Source organism: Salmo salar, unplaced genomic scaffold (assembly GCF_965601325.2).
Source record: "Salmo salar unplaced genomic scaffold, fSalSal1 ptg000206l, whole genome shotgun sequence".
Lineage (NCBI taxonomy): Eukaryota > Metazoa > Chordata > Actinopteri > Salmoniformes > Salmonidae > Salmo > Salmo salar.
The window spans coordinates 1357685-1377762 of NW_027675329.1; the positions used below are offsets into that span (position 1 = coordinate 1357685).

Genomic DNA, 20078 nt, shown 5'->3' on the forward strand with positions numbered 1-20078 from the left:
AGGGAAAAACTGAAAACTAGCTGTTATTGGCAGAGACGTTTGGAAGAAAAACTCCATCACACCAAATTGTATTAGTATGAAGTAACATATATTTTTAAAAAGCTCAGTATTTGTATCATTTATTTGTAAAAATTTTTGCTCGTCTTTATCAAGGGATCCAATAATTCAGGGCTCCACTGTACATGTATTCATTATCATTACTCTGGTGTTATTTGTTATTTGCATAACATTATCTGATTGGCCATATGCTAATGAGGGCCAGTGGGCACCTCTCTGATATGTTTCTTGTAATATGAAACCATGTCAAGTTAGCAGTAAACATGCCTTTATTAAGTTAAACCGTTCATTGTGATTGTTCTTACATATAGACAAACTAGATTACATGACAATTACAATATTTTATATGAATGAGAGATTGCTTGTAGAGAGAATGCATTTTAAAGGCCCAATGCAGTCAAAAACATGATTTACCTGTATTTCCTATATATTTCCACACTATGAGGTTGGAATGAAATGATGAAATTGTTAAAATTATGATAACGCCCTTTTAGTGTAAGAGTTGTTTTGGTGGGATGAAAACAGGGGATCCAAAAACGTTCACCTCTATCTTTTTTTGTTACTTGTTAAATTAAATATATTTCTCGGAGCAACTGTATTAGTATAAAATAATCTCATTTGTAAAACAAATATGTAGCATACAATATACACTATATATACAAAAGTATATGGACACCACTTCAAATTAGTGGATTTGGCTTTTACAGCCACACCCGTTGCTGACAGGTGTATAAAATCGAACACACAGCCATGCAATCTCCACAAACAAACATTGGCAGTAGAATGGCCTTACTGAAGAGCTCAGTGATTTTCAACATGGCACCGTCGTAGGATGCCACCTTTCCAACAAGTCCGTTCGTCAAATTTCTACCCTGCGAAAGCTGCCCCGGTCAACTGTAAGTGCTGTTGTTGTGAAGTGGAAACGTCTAGATGCAACAATGACTCAGCCGCAAAGTGGTAGGCCACACAAGCTCACAGAACGTAACTGCCGAATGCTGAAGCGCATAGCATGTTAAAAACGTCTGTCCTCGGTTGCAACACTCACTACCGAGTTCCAAACTTCCTCTGGAAGGAACGTCAGCACAAGAACTGTTTGTCAGGAGCTTTATGAAATGGGTTTCCATGGCCAAGCAGCCGCACACAAGCCTAAGATCATCATGCACAATGCCACGTGTTGGCTGGAGTGGTGTAAAGCTCGCCAGCATTGGACTCTGGAGCAGTGGAAACGCATTCTCTGGAGTGATGAATCACGCTTCACCATCTGGCAGTCTGACTGACAAATCTGGTTTTGGTGGTTGCCAGGAGAATGCTACCCGCCCTGAATGGACAATGACATCTGTAAAGTTTGGTGGAAGAGGAACAATGGTCTGGGACTGTTTTTCATGTTTGAGGCTAGACCCTTAGTTCCAGTGAAGGGAAATCTTAATGCTGAAGTATACAATGACATTCTAGACGATTCTGTGCTTCCCACTTTGTGGCAACAGTTTGGGGAAGGCCCTTTCCTGTTTCAGTACGACAATGACCCCGTGCACACAGAAATTGTTTGTCGAGATTGGTGTGGAAGAAATTGACTGTCCTTCACAGAGCCCTGACCTCAACCCCGTTGAACACCTTTGGGATGAATTGGAACGTCAACTGCGAGCCAGGCCTAATCACCCAACATCAGTGCCCGACCTCCCTAATGCTCTTGTGGCTGAATGGAAGCAAGTCCTCGCAGCCATGTTCCAACATCTAGTGGAAAGCCTTCCCAGAAGAGTGGAGGCTGTTATAGCAGCAGGGGGGGGGGGGGCACTCCATATTATTGCCCATGCTTTAGAATGAGATGTTTGACGAGCAGGTGTCCACATACTTTTGGTCAAGTAGTTTATGTAGTTCAGTATTTGTATGTTTTTTATTTTATAGTATTTTTTACTCATCTTTATTAGTAATTCACGACCCCACTGAATATAAATATATATAGCTACCAATCTCTCTATTCACTGCCAAATAGTTGCAGTGTGATTAATATCATGTTAAACTCTTTACAGGTTGTCACTCTGTGGAGTCACAGAGGAAGGCTGTGCTTCTCTGGTCTCAGCTCTGAGGTCAAACCCCTCACACCTGAGAGAGCTGGACCTGAGTAACAATGACCTGAAGGATTCAGGAGTGAAGCTGATCTCTGCTGGACTGGGGAATCCCCACTGTAAACTGAAGACTCTGAGGTCAGTATTCCTGTAGTTGGTCAACAAGTGATAACTGTTCACCAGATCCACGTTAAGAAAGGGCCTAAATACACAATACAATGACAATTTGATACCTCACCATCTGACCTTTGACTGACAGTATATGGAGCCATACAGTATGCAGTAAAGTATATGGAGCCATACATTATGCAGTATAGTATATGGAGCCATACATTATGCAGTATAGTATATGGAGCCATACATTATGCAGTATAGTATATGGAGCCATACATTATGCAGTATAGTATATGGAGCCATACATTATACAGTATAGTATATGAAGCCATACATTATATAGTATATGGAGCCATACATTATACAGTAGAGTATATGAAGCCATACATTATATAGTATATGGAGCCATACATTATTCAGTAGAGTATATGAAGCCATACATTATATAGTATATGGAGCCATACATTATGCAGTATAGTATATGGAGCCATACATTATACAGTATATTATATGGAGCCATACATTATATAGTATAGTATATGGAGCCATACATTATACAGTATAGTGTATGGAGCCATACACTATATAGTATATGAAGCCATACATTATATAGTATATGGAGCCATACATAATACAGTATAGTATATGGAGCCATACATTATACAGTATATTATATGGAGCCATACATTATATAGTATATGGAGCCATACATTATACAGTATAGTGTATGGAACCATACATTATATAGTGTATGGAGCCAGACATTATACAGTATAGTATATGGAGCCATACATTATATAGTATATGGAGACATACATTATACAGTATAGTATATGGAGCCATACATTAAGCGGTATAGTATATGGAGCCATACGTTATACAGTGTATGGAGCCATACATTATACAGTGTAGTATATGAAGCCATTTACTTTTTGAAAATGTGTAAAATGTTCTCAAGCTCTACATAAGATATTGTGAAGATCAATCCATGTACGGATGGATTTGGCAGGGGACAGGAAACTATTTCTGAAAGTTGCAAAATATACAGTATACAGCTGCCACTCTTTCTTTTCAAAATAATTGTACTCTTTGCAGGCTGTCAGGCTGTTTAGTTACAGAGGAAGGCTGTGCTTCTCTGGTCTCAGCTCTGAGGTCAAACCCCTCACACCTGAGAGAGCTGGACCTGAGCTACAATCACCCAGGAGACTCAGGAGTCAGACTGCTCTCTGCTGGACTGGAGGATCCACACTGCAGACTGGAGAAACTCAAGTATGTACATGTGTCGATCTGTTGATGAGTGACATACTGTAAGACATTTTTCTGCGTTTGGGTTTGTTATGATCATTTATAGTTAACAGGTTAGGTATCATAATTGATAGTTATCAGGTTAGGTACTGTATGTTCATTTAAATGTACTGTAAACCAGACATTTTACTTACCACCACATGGAAAATGTGATATGCTGACTGTGTGTGTGTGTGTGTGTGAGAGAGAGAGAGAGAGAGAGAGAGAGAGAGAGAGAGAGAGAGAGAGAGAGAGAGAGAGAGAACCAGTGTGTACATTTACTGTCTGTTCTCCTGCTCCCCTTACAGTGTGAAACCTGATGGAGTGTTAACAATCAAACCATGGCTTAGAAAATGTGAGTGTTGACTAATGTTCAGAATTATCCTGTTATTACTCAGTCTAATTTCAAGTTGATTCAAAGAAAGATCATTTTTCAGAGCTTGTTAAGTGATCTATGTATGTGTGGTTACACTAATTAGACTTCGCTCTGTTGTGGTTATATTTTGCTGTGTGTTTGTGTTTTATCCAAGACAACAGTCATTAACCCCTATTATATACTGTATAATATATGGCTCCATTTACTATATAATGTATGGCTCCATATACTATACTGTATAATATATGGCTTCATCTAGATAACCATCTTAGATAACCTTTCCTTTGTCTTTTAATACCTAGAAACATTAACATTCTGATGTAGTATGACGATGATTTGTGATATACCTGGTTTCATCCATCAGATGTCTGTGATCTCACACTGGACCCAAACACAGTAAACAGACTCCTCTTTCTGTCTGAGGAGAACAGAAAGGTGACATGTAGGAGAGAGGAGCAGCCGTATCCTGATCACCCAGAGAGATTTGAGGACTGTGAACAGGTGCTGTGTAGAGAGGGTCTGACTGGGCGCTGTTACTGGGAGGTAGAGTGGAGTGGGAGAGGGGCTTACATAGGAGTGACATATAAAGGAATCAGCAGGAGAGGAGGGGTTAATGACTGTTGTCTTGGATACAATGACAAGTCCTGGAGTCTGGACTGCTCTGACAACAGTTACACGGTTTGGCACAATAATAATCCCACTACCATAGACGTCCCCTCCTCCAGCTCCCACAGAGTAGGAGTGTATCTGGACTGGCCAGCCGGCACTCTGTCCTTCTATAGAGCCTCCTCTGACACACTGACCCATCTATACACATTCACCTCCACATTCACTGAGCCCCTCTACCCAGGGTTTAGGCTTTGGTATGACACCTCAGTGTCTCTGTGTCAAACACAACATGATGTTTCACTCTAATCAGGGTCATGTTCAGTAAGACACACTGGAGCAACAATGTAGAATATCTCTCTAGTCATGAGATAAAATGTTATTATTATATCTAAATATTCATGATTATACACCACCTAAGTGAATAGTCATTAATAGAATGAATTACCCCACTGTGTTGTTAAACTGGTTTCATTTACACATCACTGATCTGGTTGTTATTGGGTTTGTAAATATTGTAGCGTCCCAGGTTCCCAGACAGGTTAATATAATCAATCACCCCACTGTGTTGTTAAACTGGTTTCATTTACACATCACTGATCTGGTTGTTATTGGGTTTGTAAATATTGTAGCGTCCCAGGTTCCCAGACAGGTTAATATAATCAATCACCCCACTGTGTTGTTAAACTGGTTTCATTTACACATCACTGATCTGGTTGTTATTTTGCTTCTTAGTGTTTGTAAATATTGTAGAATGTTTATTTGTCAAATTCTTGACACAACAATCTGGGTTGTGTATAAACTTAATTCAACTGAATGAAATGATGTGACAGATGTGACTAATAAAGGGTCATCAACCAGATGGAAGAAGAGAGGTGGACATGTTTTAATACTGATCACAATATGACAGTACAGTAATAGATGGAAGAAGAGAGGTGGACATGTTTTAATACTGATCACAATATGACAGTACAGTAATAGATGGAAGAAGAGAGGTGGACATGTTTTAATACTGATCACAATATGACAGTACAGTAATAGGGGTTGTGTTCAGTACATAGAAATGGGTCGTATTCAGTTAAGGAGGAAGCTTTTATCTCACACACACTCACTAATAATTCTGTTTCTACTACTGTATGATGCTGTAAACACACTCACTAATCATTCTGTTACTACTACTGTATGATGCTGTACACACACTCACTAATTATTCTGTTTCTACTACTGTATGATGCTGTAAACACACTCACTAATCATTCTGTTACTACTACTGTATGATGCTGTACACACACTCACTAATTATTCTGTTTCTACTACTGTATGATGCTGTACACACACTCACTAATTATTCTGTTTTTTCTACTGTATGATGCTGTAAACACACACGTACCCATGGATTTAGTGTTGTAGATACAGTTGAAGTCAGAAGTTTACATACACCTTAGCCAAATACATTTAAACTCAGCTTTTCACAATTCCTCACATTTAATCCTAGTCTTAGGTCAGTTAGGATCACCACTTTATTTTAAGAATGTGAAATGTCAGAATAATGGTAGAGAGAAGGATTTATTTAAGCTTTTATTTCTTTCATCACATTCCCAGTGGGTCAGAAGTTTACATACACTCAATTAGTATTTGGTAGAATTGCCTTTAAATTTTTAACTTGGGTCAAACATTTTGGGTAGCCTTCATCAAGCTTCCCACAATAAGTTGGGTGAATTTTGGCCCATTCCTCCTGACAGAGTTGGTGTAACTGAGTCAGGTTTGTAGGCCTCCTTGCTCGCACACACTTTTTCAGTTCTGACCACAAATTTTCTATAGAATTGAGGTCAGTGCTTTGTGATGGTCGCTCCAATACCTTGACTTTGTTGTCAAACTTTGGAAGTATGCTTGGGGTCATTGTCCATTTGGAAGACCCATTTGCGACCAAGCTTTAACTTCCTGACTGATGTCTTGAGATGTTGCTTCAATATATCCACATAATTTTCCTGCCTCATGATGCCATCTATTTTGTGAAGTGCACCAGTCCCTCCTGCAAAGCACCCCACAACATGATGCTGCCACCCCCGTGCTTCACGGTTGGGATGGTGTTCTTTGGCTTGCAAGCCTTGCCCTTTTTCCTCCAAACATAATGATGGTCCTTTGTTTCATCAAACCAGAGGACATTTTTCCAAAAAGTATGATCTTTGTCCCCATGTGCAGTTGCAATCCGTACTCTGGCTTTTTTATGGTAATTTTAGAGCTTCTTCCTTGCTGAGTGGCTTCTTCCTTGCTGAGCGGCCTTTCAGGTTATGTCGATATTAGACTCATTTTACTGTGGATATAGATACTTTTGTACCTGTTTCCTCCAGCATCTTCACAATGTCCTTTGCTGTTGTTCTGGGATTGATTTGCACTTTTTGCACCAAAGTACGTTCATCTCTAGGAGACAGAACGTGTCTCCTTCCTGAGCGGTATGATGGCTGCGTGGTCCCATGGTGTTTATACTTGCATACTATTGTTTGTACAGATGAACGTGGTACCTTCAGGTGTTTGGAAATTGCTCCCAAGGATGAACCAGACTTGTGGAGGTCTACAATTTTTTTCTGAGGTCTTGGCTGATTTCTTTTGATTTTCCCATGATGTCAAGCAAAGAGGCACTGAGTTTGAAGGTAGGCCTTGAAATATATCCACAGATACACCTCCATTTGACTCAAATTATGTCAATTAGCCTATCAGAAGCTTCTATAGCCATGACATCATTTTCTGGAGTTTTCCAAGCTGTTTAAAGGCACAGTCAACTTAGTGTATGTAAACTTCTGACCCACTGGAATTGTGATACAATGAATTATAAGTGAAATAATCTGTCTGTAAACAATTGTTGGAAAAATGACTTGTGTCATGTACAAAGTAGATGTCCTAACCGACTTGCCAAAACTATAGTTTGTTAACAAGAAATTTGTGGAGTGGTTGAAAAACGAGTTTTAATGACTCCAACCGAAGTGTATGCAAACTTCCGACTTCAACTGTATGTGGTAGTGGAGTAGAGGCCTGAGGGCACACATTGTGTGTTGTGAAATATGTTGTGAAGGTATTGTAATGTTTTAAAATGTTGCCAAACCCTAGGAAGAGTAGCTCCTGCAGTAGCTAATGGGGATCCATAAATAAATATATCATAAATACAGTTACTTCTAATACCTCTGGGATGTTGTCCTCTTTTTTCTATGACTCTGATCACAGACTTCTAATACCTCTTGGATGATGTCCTCTTTGCAGGCTAGGACCATGTACTTCTTCATGTGACCTCATCAAAAACCTGAAAGAGTGGAGGTATTGGTTTCCATCCTGGCCAGTGGACCAGACCCATAGACTGGAGGTATTAGTTTCCATTCTGGCCAGGGGACCAGACCCATAGACTGGAGGTATTAGTTTCCATCCTGTCCAGGGGACCAGACCCATAGACTGGAGGTATTAGTTTCCATCCTGGCCAGGGGACCAGACCCATAGACTGGAGGTATTAGTTTCCATCCTGGCCAGGGGACCAGACCCATAGACTGGAGGTATTAGTTTCCATCCTGGCCAGGGGACCAGACCCATAGACTGGAGGTATTAGTTTCCATCCTGGCCAGGGGACCAGACCCATAGACTGGAGGTATTAGTTTCCATCCTGGCCAGGGGACCAGACCCATAGACTGGAGGTATTAGTTTCCATCCTGGCCAGGGGACCAGACCCATAGACTGGAGGTATTAGTTTCCATCCTGGCCAGGGGACCAGACCCATAGACTGGAGGTATTAGTTTCCATCCTGGCCAGGGGACCAGACCCATAGACTGGAGGTATTGGTTTACATCCTGGCCAGGGGACCAGACCCATAGACTGGAGGTATTAGTTTCCATCCTGGCCAGGGGACCAGACCCATAGACTGGAGGAATTAGTTTCATACAGGAGAATGATCAGAGTCATGTCTCCACTATTACAGGTGTCACGGTTGTCGTTGGGAAAGGAGGACAAAAATGCAGCAGGTATGTGGTTGCTCATCTTGAACTTTTATTAGACTCAAAATGAACACCAAAATAACAAAACGAACTCACGATCAACGAACAGTCTTCTCAGGCTCACACACGTTAGACAAGAAACAATCTCCCACAAAACCTACACCAAACAATTACCCATTTAACCTCTCTGGGCTAGGCGGGACGAATTCGTCCCACCTACGTAACAGCCACTGGCAGCCTGTGGCGCGATTTTCAAAACGTTAAAAATCCTATTACTTCAATTTCTCAAACATATGACTATTTTACAGCTATTTAAAGACAAGACTCTCGTTAATCTAACCACACTGTCCGATTTCAAAAAGGCTTTACAACGAAAGCAAAACATTAGATTATGTCAGCAGAGTACCAAGCCAGAAATAATCAGACACCCATTTTTCAAGCCAGCATATAATGTCACCAAAACCCAGAAGACAGCTAAATGCAGCACTCACCTTTGATGATCTTCATCAGATGACAACCCTAGGACATTATGTTATACAATACATGCATGTTTTGTTCAATCAAGTTCATATTTATATCAAAAACCAGCTTTTTACATTAGCATGTGACGTTCAGAACTAGCATACCCCCAGCAAACTTCCGGGGAATTCGCTAACATTTTACTAAATTACTCACGATAAACGTTCACAAAAAGCACAACAATTATTTTAAGAATTATAGATACAGACCTCCTCTATGCACTCGATATGTCCGATTTTAAAATAGCTTTTTGGTGAAAGCACATTTTGCAATATTCTAAGTACATAGCCCAGGCATCACGGGCTCGCTATTTAGACACCCGGCAAGTTTAGCACTCACCATAATCATATTTACTATTATAAAAGTTTGATTACCTTTTGTTGTCTTCGTCAGAATGCACACCCAGGACTGCTACTTCAATAACAAATGTTGGTTTGGTCCAAAATAATCCATCGTTATATCCGAATAGCGGCGTTTTGTTCGTGCGTTCCAGACACTATCCGAAATAGTAAAGAAGTGTCGCGCGCATGGCGCAATTCGTGACAATAAAATTCTAAATATTCCATTACCGTACTTCGAAGCATGTCAACCGCTGTTTAAAATCAATTTTTACGACATTTTTCTCGTAGAAAAGCGATAATATTCCAGTGTAATATAAGCCCAGTGTCCCTTGATCGGCCACTTGAGAAAGGCGATAATGTGTTTCAGCCTGGGGCTGGAATGACGACATTCTGTTTTTTCCCGGGCTCTGAGCGCCTATGGACGACGTGGGAAGTGTCACGTTAGAGCAGAGATCCTTAGTAAATGATAGAGATGGAAAAGAAGTTCAAGAAATGGTCAGACAGGCCACTTCCTGTAAAGGAATCTCTCAGGTTTTGACCTGCCATTTGAGTTCTGTTACACTCACAGACACCATTCAAACAGTTTTAGAAAATTTAGGGTGTTTTCTATCCATATGTAATAAGTATATGCATATTCTAGTTACTGGGTAGGAGTGGTAACCAGATTAAATCGGGTATGTTTTTTATCCAGCCGTGTCAATACTGCCCCCTAGCCCTAACAGGATATAGGACTCTCAATCAGAGGCAACGAGGAAGCACCTGCCTCCAATTGAGAGTCCCAAACCCCCATTAAACTAACATAGAAATACACTCACTAGACTAAACATAGAAATACATAAATATAGAACATAAACCAAAACCCGGAAATAATAAATCAAACGCCCTTCTACAAAAACATCACCCCGAACCACATAAAACAAATACCCTCTGCCACGTCCTGACCAAACTACCATAACAATTAACCCTTATACTGGTCAGGACGTGACAGTACCCCCCCCTAAAGGTGCAGACCCCGGAAGCACCTCGTGAATAAACAAAACCCCAACAACAACAAAAAAATCCCCCTAAACTAAAGGGAGGGAAGGGAGGGTGGCTGCCGTCACCGACGGCACTTGTGCTACACCCCCCCTCCCCAACCCACCTAAGCAGGTGGTGGTTCAGGCTCCGGCCTACTGTCCTCCAAAATGCACACCGACCCGATCAGCCTCGGGCCGTAGGCAGACTCCCCCTGTTCCAGATCATGGGCAGACCTCTTCCTCTCCACCCTGTAGGCAGACTCATTAATTAAACAGTTAATCACTTTAAGTTCTGAATTGTCAGGCTTACTCAGTTCAGGGTTGCTGCTAGACTCCCTTGGTTTTTGGTCATCGGCAGACTCTGGGCAGATGGGCCACTCTGGCTGATCCTGGCCGATGGGCCACTGGCATCTCCGGGCAGTCGGGCCGCCCTGGCATCTCCGGGCAGTCGGGCCGCTCTGGCATCTCCGAGCAGTCGGGCCGCTCTGGCATCTCCGGGCAGTCGGGCCGCTCTGGCGACTCCTGACTGACGGGCAGCTCTGGCGACTCCTGACTGACGAGCAGCTCTGGCGACTCCTGACTGACGGGCAGCTCTGGCGACTCCTGACTGACGGGCAGCTCTGGCGACGCCTGACTGACGGGCAGCTCTGGCGATGCCTGACTGACGGGCAGCTCTGGCGACGCCAGACTGACGGGCAGCTCTGGCGACGTCGGACTGGGCTGACGCACTGGAAACCTGGTGCGTGGTGCTGGTACTGGACGTGCCAGACTGGGAACACGCACCTCCAGGCTAGTGCGGAGAGCTGGCCTGGGGCTCCATCCTCGCCCCGAAAAACTGCCCTTGTGCCCCCCCCAAAAAAATTATTGGGGCTGCCTCTCGGGTTTACTTAACCTGTTAGGGCTAGGGGGCAGCATTTGCACGTCTGGATAAAAAAATGTACCCGATTTAATCTGGTTACTAATCCTACCCAGTAACTAGAATATGCATATACTTATTACATATGGATAGAAAACACCCTACATTTTCTAAAACTGTTTGAATGGTGTCTGTGAGTATAACAGAACTCATTTGGCAGGCAAAACCCTGAGACATTTTCTGACAGGAAGTGGATACCTGATGTGTTGTATTGACTTTAAACCTATCCCATTGAAAAACACAGGGGCTGAGGAATATTTTGGCACTTCCTATTGCTTCCACTAGATGTCACCAGCCTTTACAAAGTGTTTTGAGTCTTCTGGAGGGAGATCTGACCGAACAAGAGCCATGGAACGATGATGTCCCATTAGACACCTGGCGCGCGAGTTCATGTTGGGTACCCTCGTTCCAATACGTTATAAAAGAGTATGCATTCGTCCACCTTGAATATTATTCATGTTCTGGTTAAAAAAGGCCCTAATGATTTATGCTATACAACGTTTGACATGTTTGAACGAACGTAAATATATTTTTTCCCCTCGTTCATGACGAGAAGTCCGGCTGGCTTAGATCATGTGCTAACAAGTCGGAGATTTTTGGACATAAATGATGAGCTTTTTTGAACAAAACTACATTCGTTATGGACCTGTGATACCTGGAAGTGACATCTGATGAAGAGAATCAAAGGTAATGGATTATTTACATAGTATTTTCGATTTTAGATCTCCCCAACATGACGTCTAGTCTGTATCGCAACGCGTATTTTTCTGGGCGCAGTGCTCAGATTATTGCAAAGTGTGATTTCCCAGTAAGGTTATTTTTAAATCTGGCAAGTTGATTGCGTTCAAGAGATGTAAATCTATAATTCTTTAAATGACAATATAATATTTTACCAATGTTTTCTAATTTTAATTATTTAATTTGTGACGCTGACTTGACTGCCGGTTATTGGAGGGAAACGATTTCCTCAACATCAATGCCATAGTAAAACGCTGTTTTTGGATATAAATATGAACTTGATAGAACTAAAAATGCATGCATTGTCTAACATAATGTCCTAGGAGTGTCATCTGATGGAGATTGTAAAAGGTTAGTGCATCATTTTAGCTGGTTTTATGGTTTTGGTGACCCTGTCTTTGACTTGACAAAACATTACACACAACTCTTGTAAATGTACTGTCCTAACATACTCTAAATTTATGCTTTCGCCGTAAAACCTTTTTGAAATCGTAAAACGTGGTTAGATTAACCTCTATGGGCTAGGTGGGACGCTAGCGTGCCACCCGTGGTGCACTCCATCAACAGCAGGTGCATTTCAAGAGCGGCAAATTTGAATCCAAATAAATGTCAAAATTCTAATTTTTCAAAAATACAACTATTTTACACCATTTGAAAGATAAACATCTCCTTAATCTAACCACGTTTTACGATTTCAAAAAGGTTTTACGGCGAAAGCATAAATTTAGAGTATGTTAGGACAGTACATTTACAAGAGTTGTGTGTAATGTTTTGTCAAGTCAAAGACAGGGTCACCAAAACCATAAAACCAGCTAAAATGATGCACTAACCTTTTACAATCTCCATCAGAGGACACTCCTAGGACATTATGTTAGACAATGCATGCATTTTTAGTTCTATCAAGTTCATATTTATATCCAAAAACAGCGTTTTACTATGGCATTGATGTTGAGGAAATCGTTTCCCTCCAATAACCGGCAGTCAAGTCAGCGTCACAAATTAAATAATTAAAATTAGAAAACATTGGTAAAATATTATATTGTCATTTAAAGAATTATAGATTTACATCTCTTGAACGCAATCAACTTGCCAGATTTAAAAATAACCTTACTGGGAAATCACACTTTGCAATAATCTGAGCACTGCGCCCAGAAAAATACGCGTTGCGATACAGACTAGACGTCATGTTGGGGAGATCTAAAATCGAAAATACTATGTAAATAATCCATTACCTTTGATTCTCTTCATCAGATGTCACTTCCAGGTATCACAGGTCCATAACGAATGTAGTTTTGTTCAAAAAAGCTCATCATTTATGTCCAAAAATCTCCGTCTTGTTAGCACATGATCTAAGCCAGCCGGACTTCTCGTCATGAACGAGGGGAAAAAATATATTTACGTTCGTTCAAACATGTCAAACGTTGTATAGCATAAATCATTAGGGCCTTTTTTAACCTGTTGGGTCTAGGGGGCAGCATTTGCACGTCTGGATAAAAAAAATGTACCCGATTTAATCTGGTTACTAATCCTACCCAGTAACTAGAATATGCATATACTTATTATATATGGATAGAAAACACTCTAAAGTTTCCAAAACTGTTTGAATGGTGTCTGTGAGTATAACAGAACTCATTTGGCAGGCAAAACCCTGAGACATTTTCTGACAGGAAGTGGATACCTGATGTGTTGTATTGACTTTAAACCTATCCCATTGAAAAACACAGGGGTTTAGGAATATTTTGGCACTTCCTATTGCTTCCACTAGATGTCACCAGCCTTTACAAAGTGTTTTGAGTCTTCTGGAGGGAGATCTGACCGAACAAGAGCCATGGAACGGTGATGTCCCATTAGACACCTGGCGCGCTACTTCATGTTGGGTACCCTCGTTCCAATACGTTATAAAAGAGTATGCATTCGTCCACCTTGAATATTATTCATGTTCTGGTTAAAAAAGGCCCTAATGATTTATGCTATACAACGTTTGACATGTTTGAACGAACGGAAATATATTTTTTCCCCTCGTTCATGACGAGAAGTCCGGCTGGCTTACATCATGTGCTAACGAGACGGAGATTTTTGGACATAAATGATGAGCTTTTTTGAACAAAACTACATTCGTTATGGACCTGTGATACCTGGAAGTGACATCTGATGAAGAGAATCAAAGGTAATGGATTATTTACATAGTATTTTCGATTTTAGATCTCCCCAACATGACGTCTAGTCTGTATCGCAACGCGTATTTTTCTGGGCGCAGTGCTCAGATTATTGCAAAGTGTGATTTCCCAGTAAGGTTATTTTTAAATCTGGCAAGTTGATTGCGTTCAAGAGATGTAAATCTATAATTCTTTAAATGACAATATAATATTTTACCAATGTTTTCTAATTTTAATTATTTAATTTCTGACGCTGACTTGACTGCCGGTTATTGGAGGGAAACGATTTCCTCAACATCAATGCCATAGTAAAACGCTGTTTTTGTATATAAATATGAACTTGATAGAACTAAAAATGCATGCATTGTCTAACATAATGTCCTAGGAGTGTCATCTGATGGAGATTGTAAAAGGTTAGTGCATCATTTTAGCTGGTTTTATGGTTTTGGTGACCCTGTCTTTGACTTGACAAAACATTACACACAACTCTTGTAAATGTACTGTCCTAACATACTCTAAATTTATGCTTTCACCGTAAAACCTTTTTGAAATCGTAAAACGTGGTTAGATTAAGGAGATGTTTATCTTTCAAATGGTGTAACATAGTTGTATTTTTGAAAAATTTGAATTTTGACATTTATTTGGATTCAAATTTGCCGCTCTTGAAATGCACCTGCTGTTGATGGAGTGCACCACGGGTGGCACGCTAGCGTCCCACCTAGCCCCAAGAGGTTAACCAGAACATGAATAATATTCAAGGTGGACGAATGCATACTCTTTTATAACGTATTGGAACGAGGGTACCCAACATGAACTCGCGCGCCAGGTGTCTAATGGGACATCATCGTTCCATGGCTCTTGTTCGGTCAGATCTCCCTCCAGAAGACTCAAAACACTTTGTAAAGGCTGGTGACATCTAGTGGAAGCAATAGGAAGTGCCAAAATATTCCTCAGCCCCTGTGTTTTTCAATGGGATAGGTTTAAAGTCAATACAACACATCAGGTCTCCACTTCCTGTCAGAAAATGTCTCAGGGTTTTGCCTGCCAAATGAGTTCTGTTATACTCACAGACACCATTCAAACAGTTTTAGAAACTTTAGAGTGTTTTCTATCCATATATAATAAGTATATGCATATTCTAGTTACTGGGTAGGATTAGTAACCAGATTAAATCGGGTACATTTTTTTTATCCAGACGTGCAAATGCTGCCCCCTAGCCCTAACAGGTTAAGGAGATGTTTATCTTTCAAAGGGTGTAAAATAGTTGTATGTTTGAAAAATTTGAATTTTGACATTTATTTGGATTCAAATTTGCCGCTCTTGAAATGCACCTGCTGTTGATGGAGTGCACCACGGGTGGCACGCTAGCGTCCCACCTAGCCCATAGAGGTTAACCCCTCCATAGCCCTGGAAATGCACATCTTCATCTCCGACCACCTCCATTTCTCCCGCCAGTCCAAATTGAATTCCCCTTGCTCCTTACTCTGCTGCTTGGTCTATATTTGGTGGGAGATTCTGTCACAGTTCTCGTCGGGAAAGGAGGACCAAAATGCAGCAGGTATGTGGTTGCTCATCTTGAACTTTTATTAGACTCAAAATGAACACCAAAATAACAAAACGAACTCACAATCAACGAACAGTCTTCTCAGGCTCACACACGTTAGACAAGAAACAATCTCCCACAAAACCTACACCAAACAATTACCCATATATAGGACTCTCAATCAGAGGCAACGAGGAAGCACCTGCCTCCAATTGAGAGTCCCAAACCCCCATTAACCTAACATAGAAATACACTCACTAGACTAAACATAGAAATACATAAACATAGAACATAAACCAAAACCCGGAAATAATAAGTCAAACGCCCTTCTACAAAAACACCACCCCGAACCACATAAAACAAATACCCTCTGCCACGTCCTGACCAAACTACCATAACAATTAACCCTTATACTGGTCAGGACGTGACAACAGGAACAGTATCTATACAGGAGAATGATCAGAGTCATGTCTCCACTATTACAGTAACAGTATCTATACAGTAGAATGATCAGAGTCATGTCTCCACTATTACAGGAACAGTATGTATACAGGAGAATGATCAGAGTCATGTCTCCACTATTACAGGAACAGTATCTATACAGCAGAATGATCAGAGTCATGTCTCCACTATTACAGGAACAGTATCTATACAGGAGAATGATCAGGGTCGTGTCTCCACTATAACAGGAACAGTATCTATACAGGAGAATGATCAGAGGCATGTCTCCAATGTCCACATTAGGGAAAGAAGTCACACTTCCTGTTTCCACTCATCTTTATTTGACTTGCTGTAATACAGAGATACAGGCCGTCTTAAATCGTACATTAACTCTCTTAACTTTTCTTCATTTTGTCTTCATTGAAAATGTGTCACGTCCTGACCATAGTAAGTTGTTATTTTCTATGGTAGAGTAGGTCAGGACATGACAGGGGGTGTTTGTCTGTTTTTGTATTTCTATGTTCAGTTTCTAGTTTTGTATTTCTATGTTGGTGTTGTTTGGGTTGATCTCCAATTGGAGACAGCTGATCCTCGCTACCTCTAATTGGAGGTCATATTTAAGTTGATGTTTGTCCCACCTGTTTTTGTGGGTGATTCATTTTGAGTAGTGTGTTTTCCTCTCTGCGTCAAGTTTTTTTTTGTTTGTTGTATTTCTAGTATTTAGTGTATAGCATTTAGTTATACGGAATAAATAAATATGTGGAACTTCGAACACGCTGCATTTTGGTCCAATCCTTCAGACAGCCGTGACAAAATGAAAGCTGTATGTTTCTTTATTCACCATTTCAATAAGGGAAGAACCAGTTTTAATGTCCAGCAGGCTCTGACAAGACCCAGAAAGTATTAACACTTCAAGACTCTATGGTCAGATGACTTTTCATAGAGACGTAATGGTAAATAATGGTAATGAGGGGAGGACTAAGACCATAGTACACCACTACACTGGGAGTAGAGAATCATCAATAGTGTTGCTGTGGACACTGGGTAATCTGACTAACACACACACCTGTTTGACCTCTCTGTGACCTCACTGTAGGACTACACTTATGTTACTATTCTGAGTCAATTCAGGTAGAATTTAATGTCCTGTGTTTGTGTTAACCATGGCAACCAGCATTGTAAATTAAGAGATGTGCAGAAAGATAATCAGACTCTGTGTCTGTGGATCCTTTCCCCTTGTATGTTTCATATCAGACTCTGTGTCTGTGGATTCTTTCCCCTTGTATGTTTCATATCAGCCTCTGTGGATCCTTTCCCCTTGTATGTTTCATATCAGACTCTGTGTCTGTGGATCCTTTCCCCTTGTATGTTTCATATCAGACTCTGTGGATCCTTTCCCCTTGTATGTTTCATATCAGACTCTGTGTCTGTGGATTCTTTCCCCTTGTATGTATGTTTCATATCAGCCTCTGTGGATCCTTTCCCCTTGTATGTATGTTTCATATCAGCCTCTGTGGATCCTTTCCCCTTGTATGTATGTTTCATATCAGACTCTGTGGATCCTTTCCCCTTGTATGTTTCATATCAGACTCTGTGTCTGTGGATTCTTTCCCCTTGTATGTATGTTTCATATCAGCCTCTGTGGATCCTTTCCCCTTGTATGTATGTTTCATATCAGCCTCTGTGGATCCTTTCCCCTTGTATGTATGTTTCATATCAGACTCTGTGGATCCTTTCCCCTTGTATGTTTCATATCAGACTCTGTGTCTGTGGATTCTTTCCCCTTGTATGTATGTTTCATATCAGACTCTGTGGATCCTTTCCCCTTGTATGTATGTTTCATATCAGCCTCTGTGTCTGTGGATCCTTTCCCCTTGTATGTATGTTTCATATCAGCCTCTGTGGATCCTTTCCCCTTGTATGTATGTTTCATATCAGACTCTGTGGATCCTTTCCCCTTGTATGTATGTTTCATATCAGACTCTGTGTCTGTGGATCCTTTCCCCTTGTATGTATGTTTCATATCAGACTCTGTGTCTGTGGATCCTTTACCCTTGTATGTATGTTTCATATCAGACTCTGTGGATTCTTTCCCCTTGTATGTATGTTTCATATCAGACACGCCCATCTTTTCAAAGAAACACCATTTTTATTCAGTCGCTAGTTGACTAAAATAAGGAGTGCTTCAGTCCTTGTTTCATTTTCACTTGTTGTTACCTGGTAAATAACCAACAACCATGGATAACCACAAGGAGAATAAGGTGAGGAAACAGTCCATGTCCAAGTAAGTTTTCAGGTTTAGCATCAGGTTTAGTTTTCCTGAACAACTTTTATGGAAGTTGAGTCGCTGTGTAAGTTAACGTTAGACCTTAGGCTTCATTAACAGACAGTTAATCAGATCAGAGAGATCTGGTTCCCAGTTCATCAGGTTTATAATTTAACGTTAGACCTTTGGCTCCATTAACCTCTATGGGCTAGGTGGGACGCTAGCGTGCCACCCGTGGTGCACTCCATCAACAGCAGGTGCATTTCAAGAGCGGCAAATTTGAATCCAAATAAATGTCAAAATTCAAATTTTTCAAACATACAACTATTTTACACCCTTTGAAAGATAAACATCTCCTTAATCTAACCACGTTTTACGATTTCAAAAAGGTTTTACGGCGAAAGCATAAATTTAGAGTATGTTAGGACAGTACATTTACAAGAGTTGTGTGTAATGTTGTGCCAATTCAAAGACAGGCGTCACCAAAACCATAAATCAGCTAAAATTATGCACTAACCTTTTACAATCTCCAACAGATGACACTCCTAGGACATTGTGTTAGACAATGCATGCATTTTTAGTTCTATCAAGTTCATATTTATATCCAAAAACAGCGTTTTACTGTGGCGTTGATGTTCAGGAAATCGTTTCCCTCCAATAACCGGCATTCAAGTCAGCACCACAAATTAAATAATTAAAATTAGAAAACATTGGTAAAATATTATATTGTCATTTAAAGAATTATAGATTTACATCTCTTGAACGCAATCAACTCTCCAGATTTAAAAATAACCTTACTGGGAAATCACACTTTGCAATAATCTGAGCACTGCGCCCAGAAAAATAAGCGTTGCGATACAGACTAGCCGCCATGTTGGGGAGATCTAAAATCGAAAATACTATGTAAATAATCCATTACCTTTGATTCTCTTCATCAGATGTCACTTCCAGGTATCACAGGTCCATAACGAATGTAGTTTTGTTCAAAAAAGCTCATCATTTATGTCCAAAAATCTCCGTCTTGTTAGCACATGATCTAAGCCCGCCGGACTTCACTTCATGAACGAGGGGGAAAAATATATTTACGTTCGTTCAAACATGTCAAACGTTGTATAGCATAAATCATTAGGGCCTTTTTTAACCAGAACATGAATAATATTCAAGGTGGACGAATGCATTCTCTTTTATAACGTATTGGAACGAGGGTACCCAACATGAACTCGCACGCCAGGTGTCTAATGGGCCATCATCGTTCCATGGCTCTTGTTCGGTCAGATCTCCCTCCAGAAGACTCAAAACACTTTGTAAAGGCTGGTGACATCTAGTGGAAGCAATAGGAAGTGCCAAAATATTCCTCAGCCCCTGTGTTTTTCAATGGCATAGGTTTAAAGGTAATACAACACATCAGGTATCCACTTCCTGTCAGAAAATGTCTCAGGGTTTTGCCTGCCAAATGAGTTATGTTATACTCACAGACACCATTCAAACAGTTTTAGAAACTTTAGGGTGTTTTCTATCCATATATAATAAGTATATGCATATTCTAGTTACTGGGTAGGATTAGTAACCAGATTAAATCGGGTACATTTTTTTATCCAGCCGTGCAAATACTGCCCCCTAGCCCCAACAGGTTAACACAGCTGTGAGTTGTTATTTTTTTCGTTTTTT

General features: G+C 40.6%; 1 protein-coding gene across 5 annotated transcripts in view; it reads left to right on the forward strand.

Annotated features, from left to right (window-relative positions):
* The window catches only part of LOC123741776 (NLR family CARD domain-containing protein 3-like), a 111095-nt gene that overhangs the window by 26105 nt on the left and 64912 nt on the right, over positions 1–20078 (forward strand). For 3 of the 5 annotated variants that reach the window (XM_082971167.1, XM_082971169.1, XM_082971168.1), the window contains 4 exons: positions 2085–2258; positions 3330–3503; positions 3827–3873; positions 4259–7676. The exons of the other annotated variants lie outside the window; for them this stretch is intronic. In XM_082971167.1, coding sequence (XP_082827293.1) covers positions 2085–2258; positions 3330–3503; positions 3827–3873; positions 4259–4809 — 946 coding nt within the window. In that variant the 3' untranslated portion in view covers positions 4810–7676. Of the gene's footprint in view, positions 1–2084; positions 2259–3329; positions 3504–3826; positions 3874–4258; positions 7677–20078 lie in introns of those variants that run through there. 5 annotated transcript variants of the gene reach the window in all.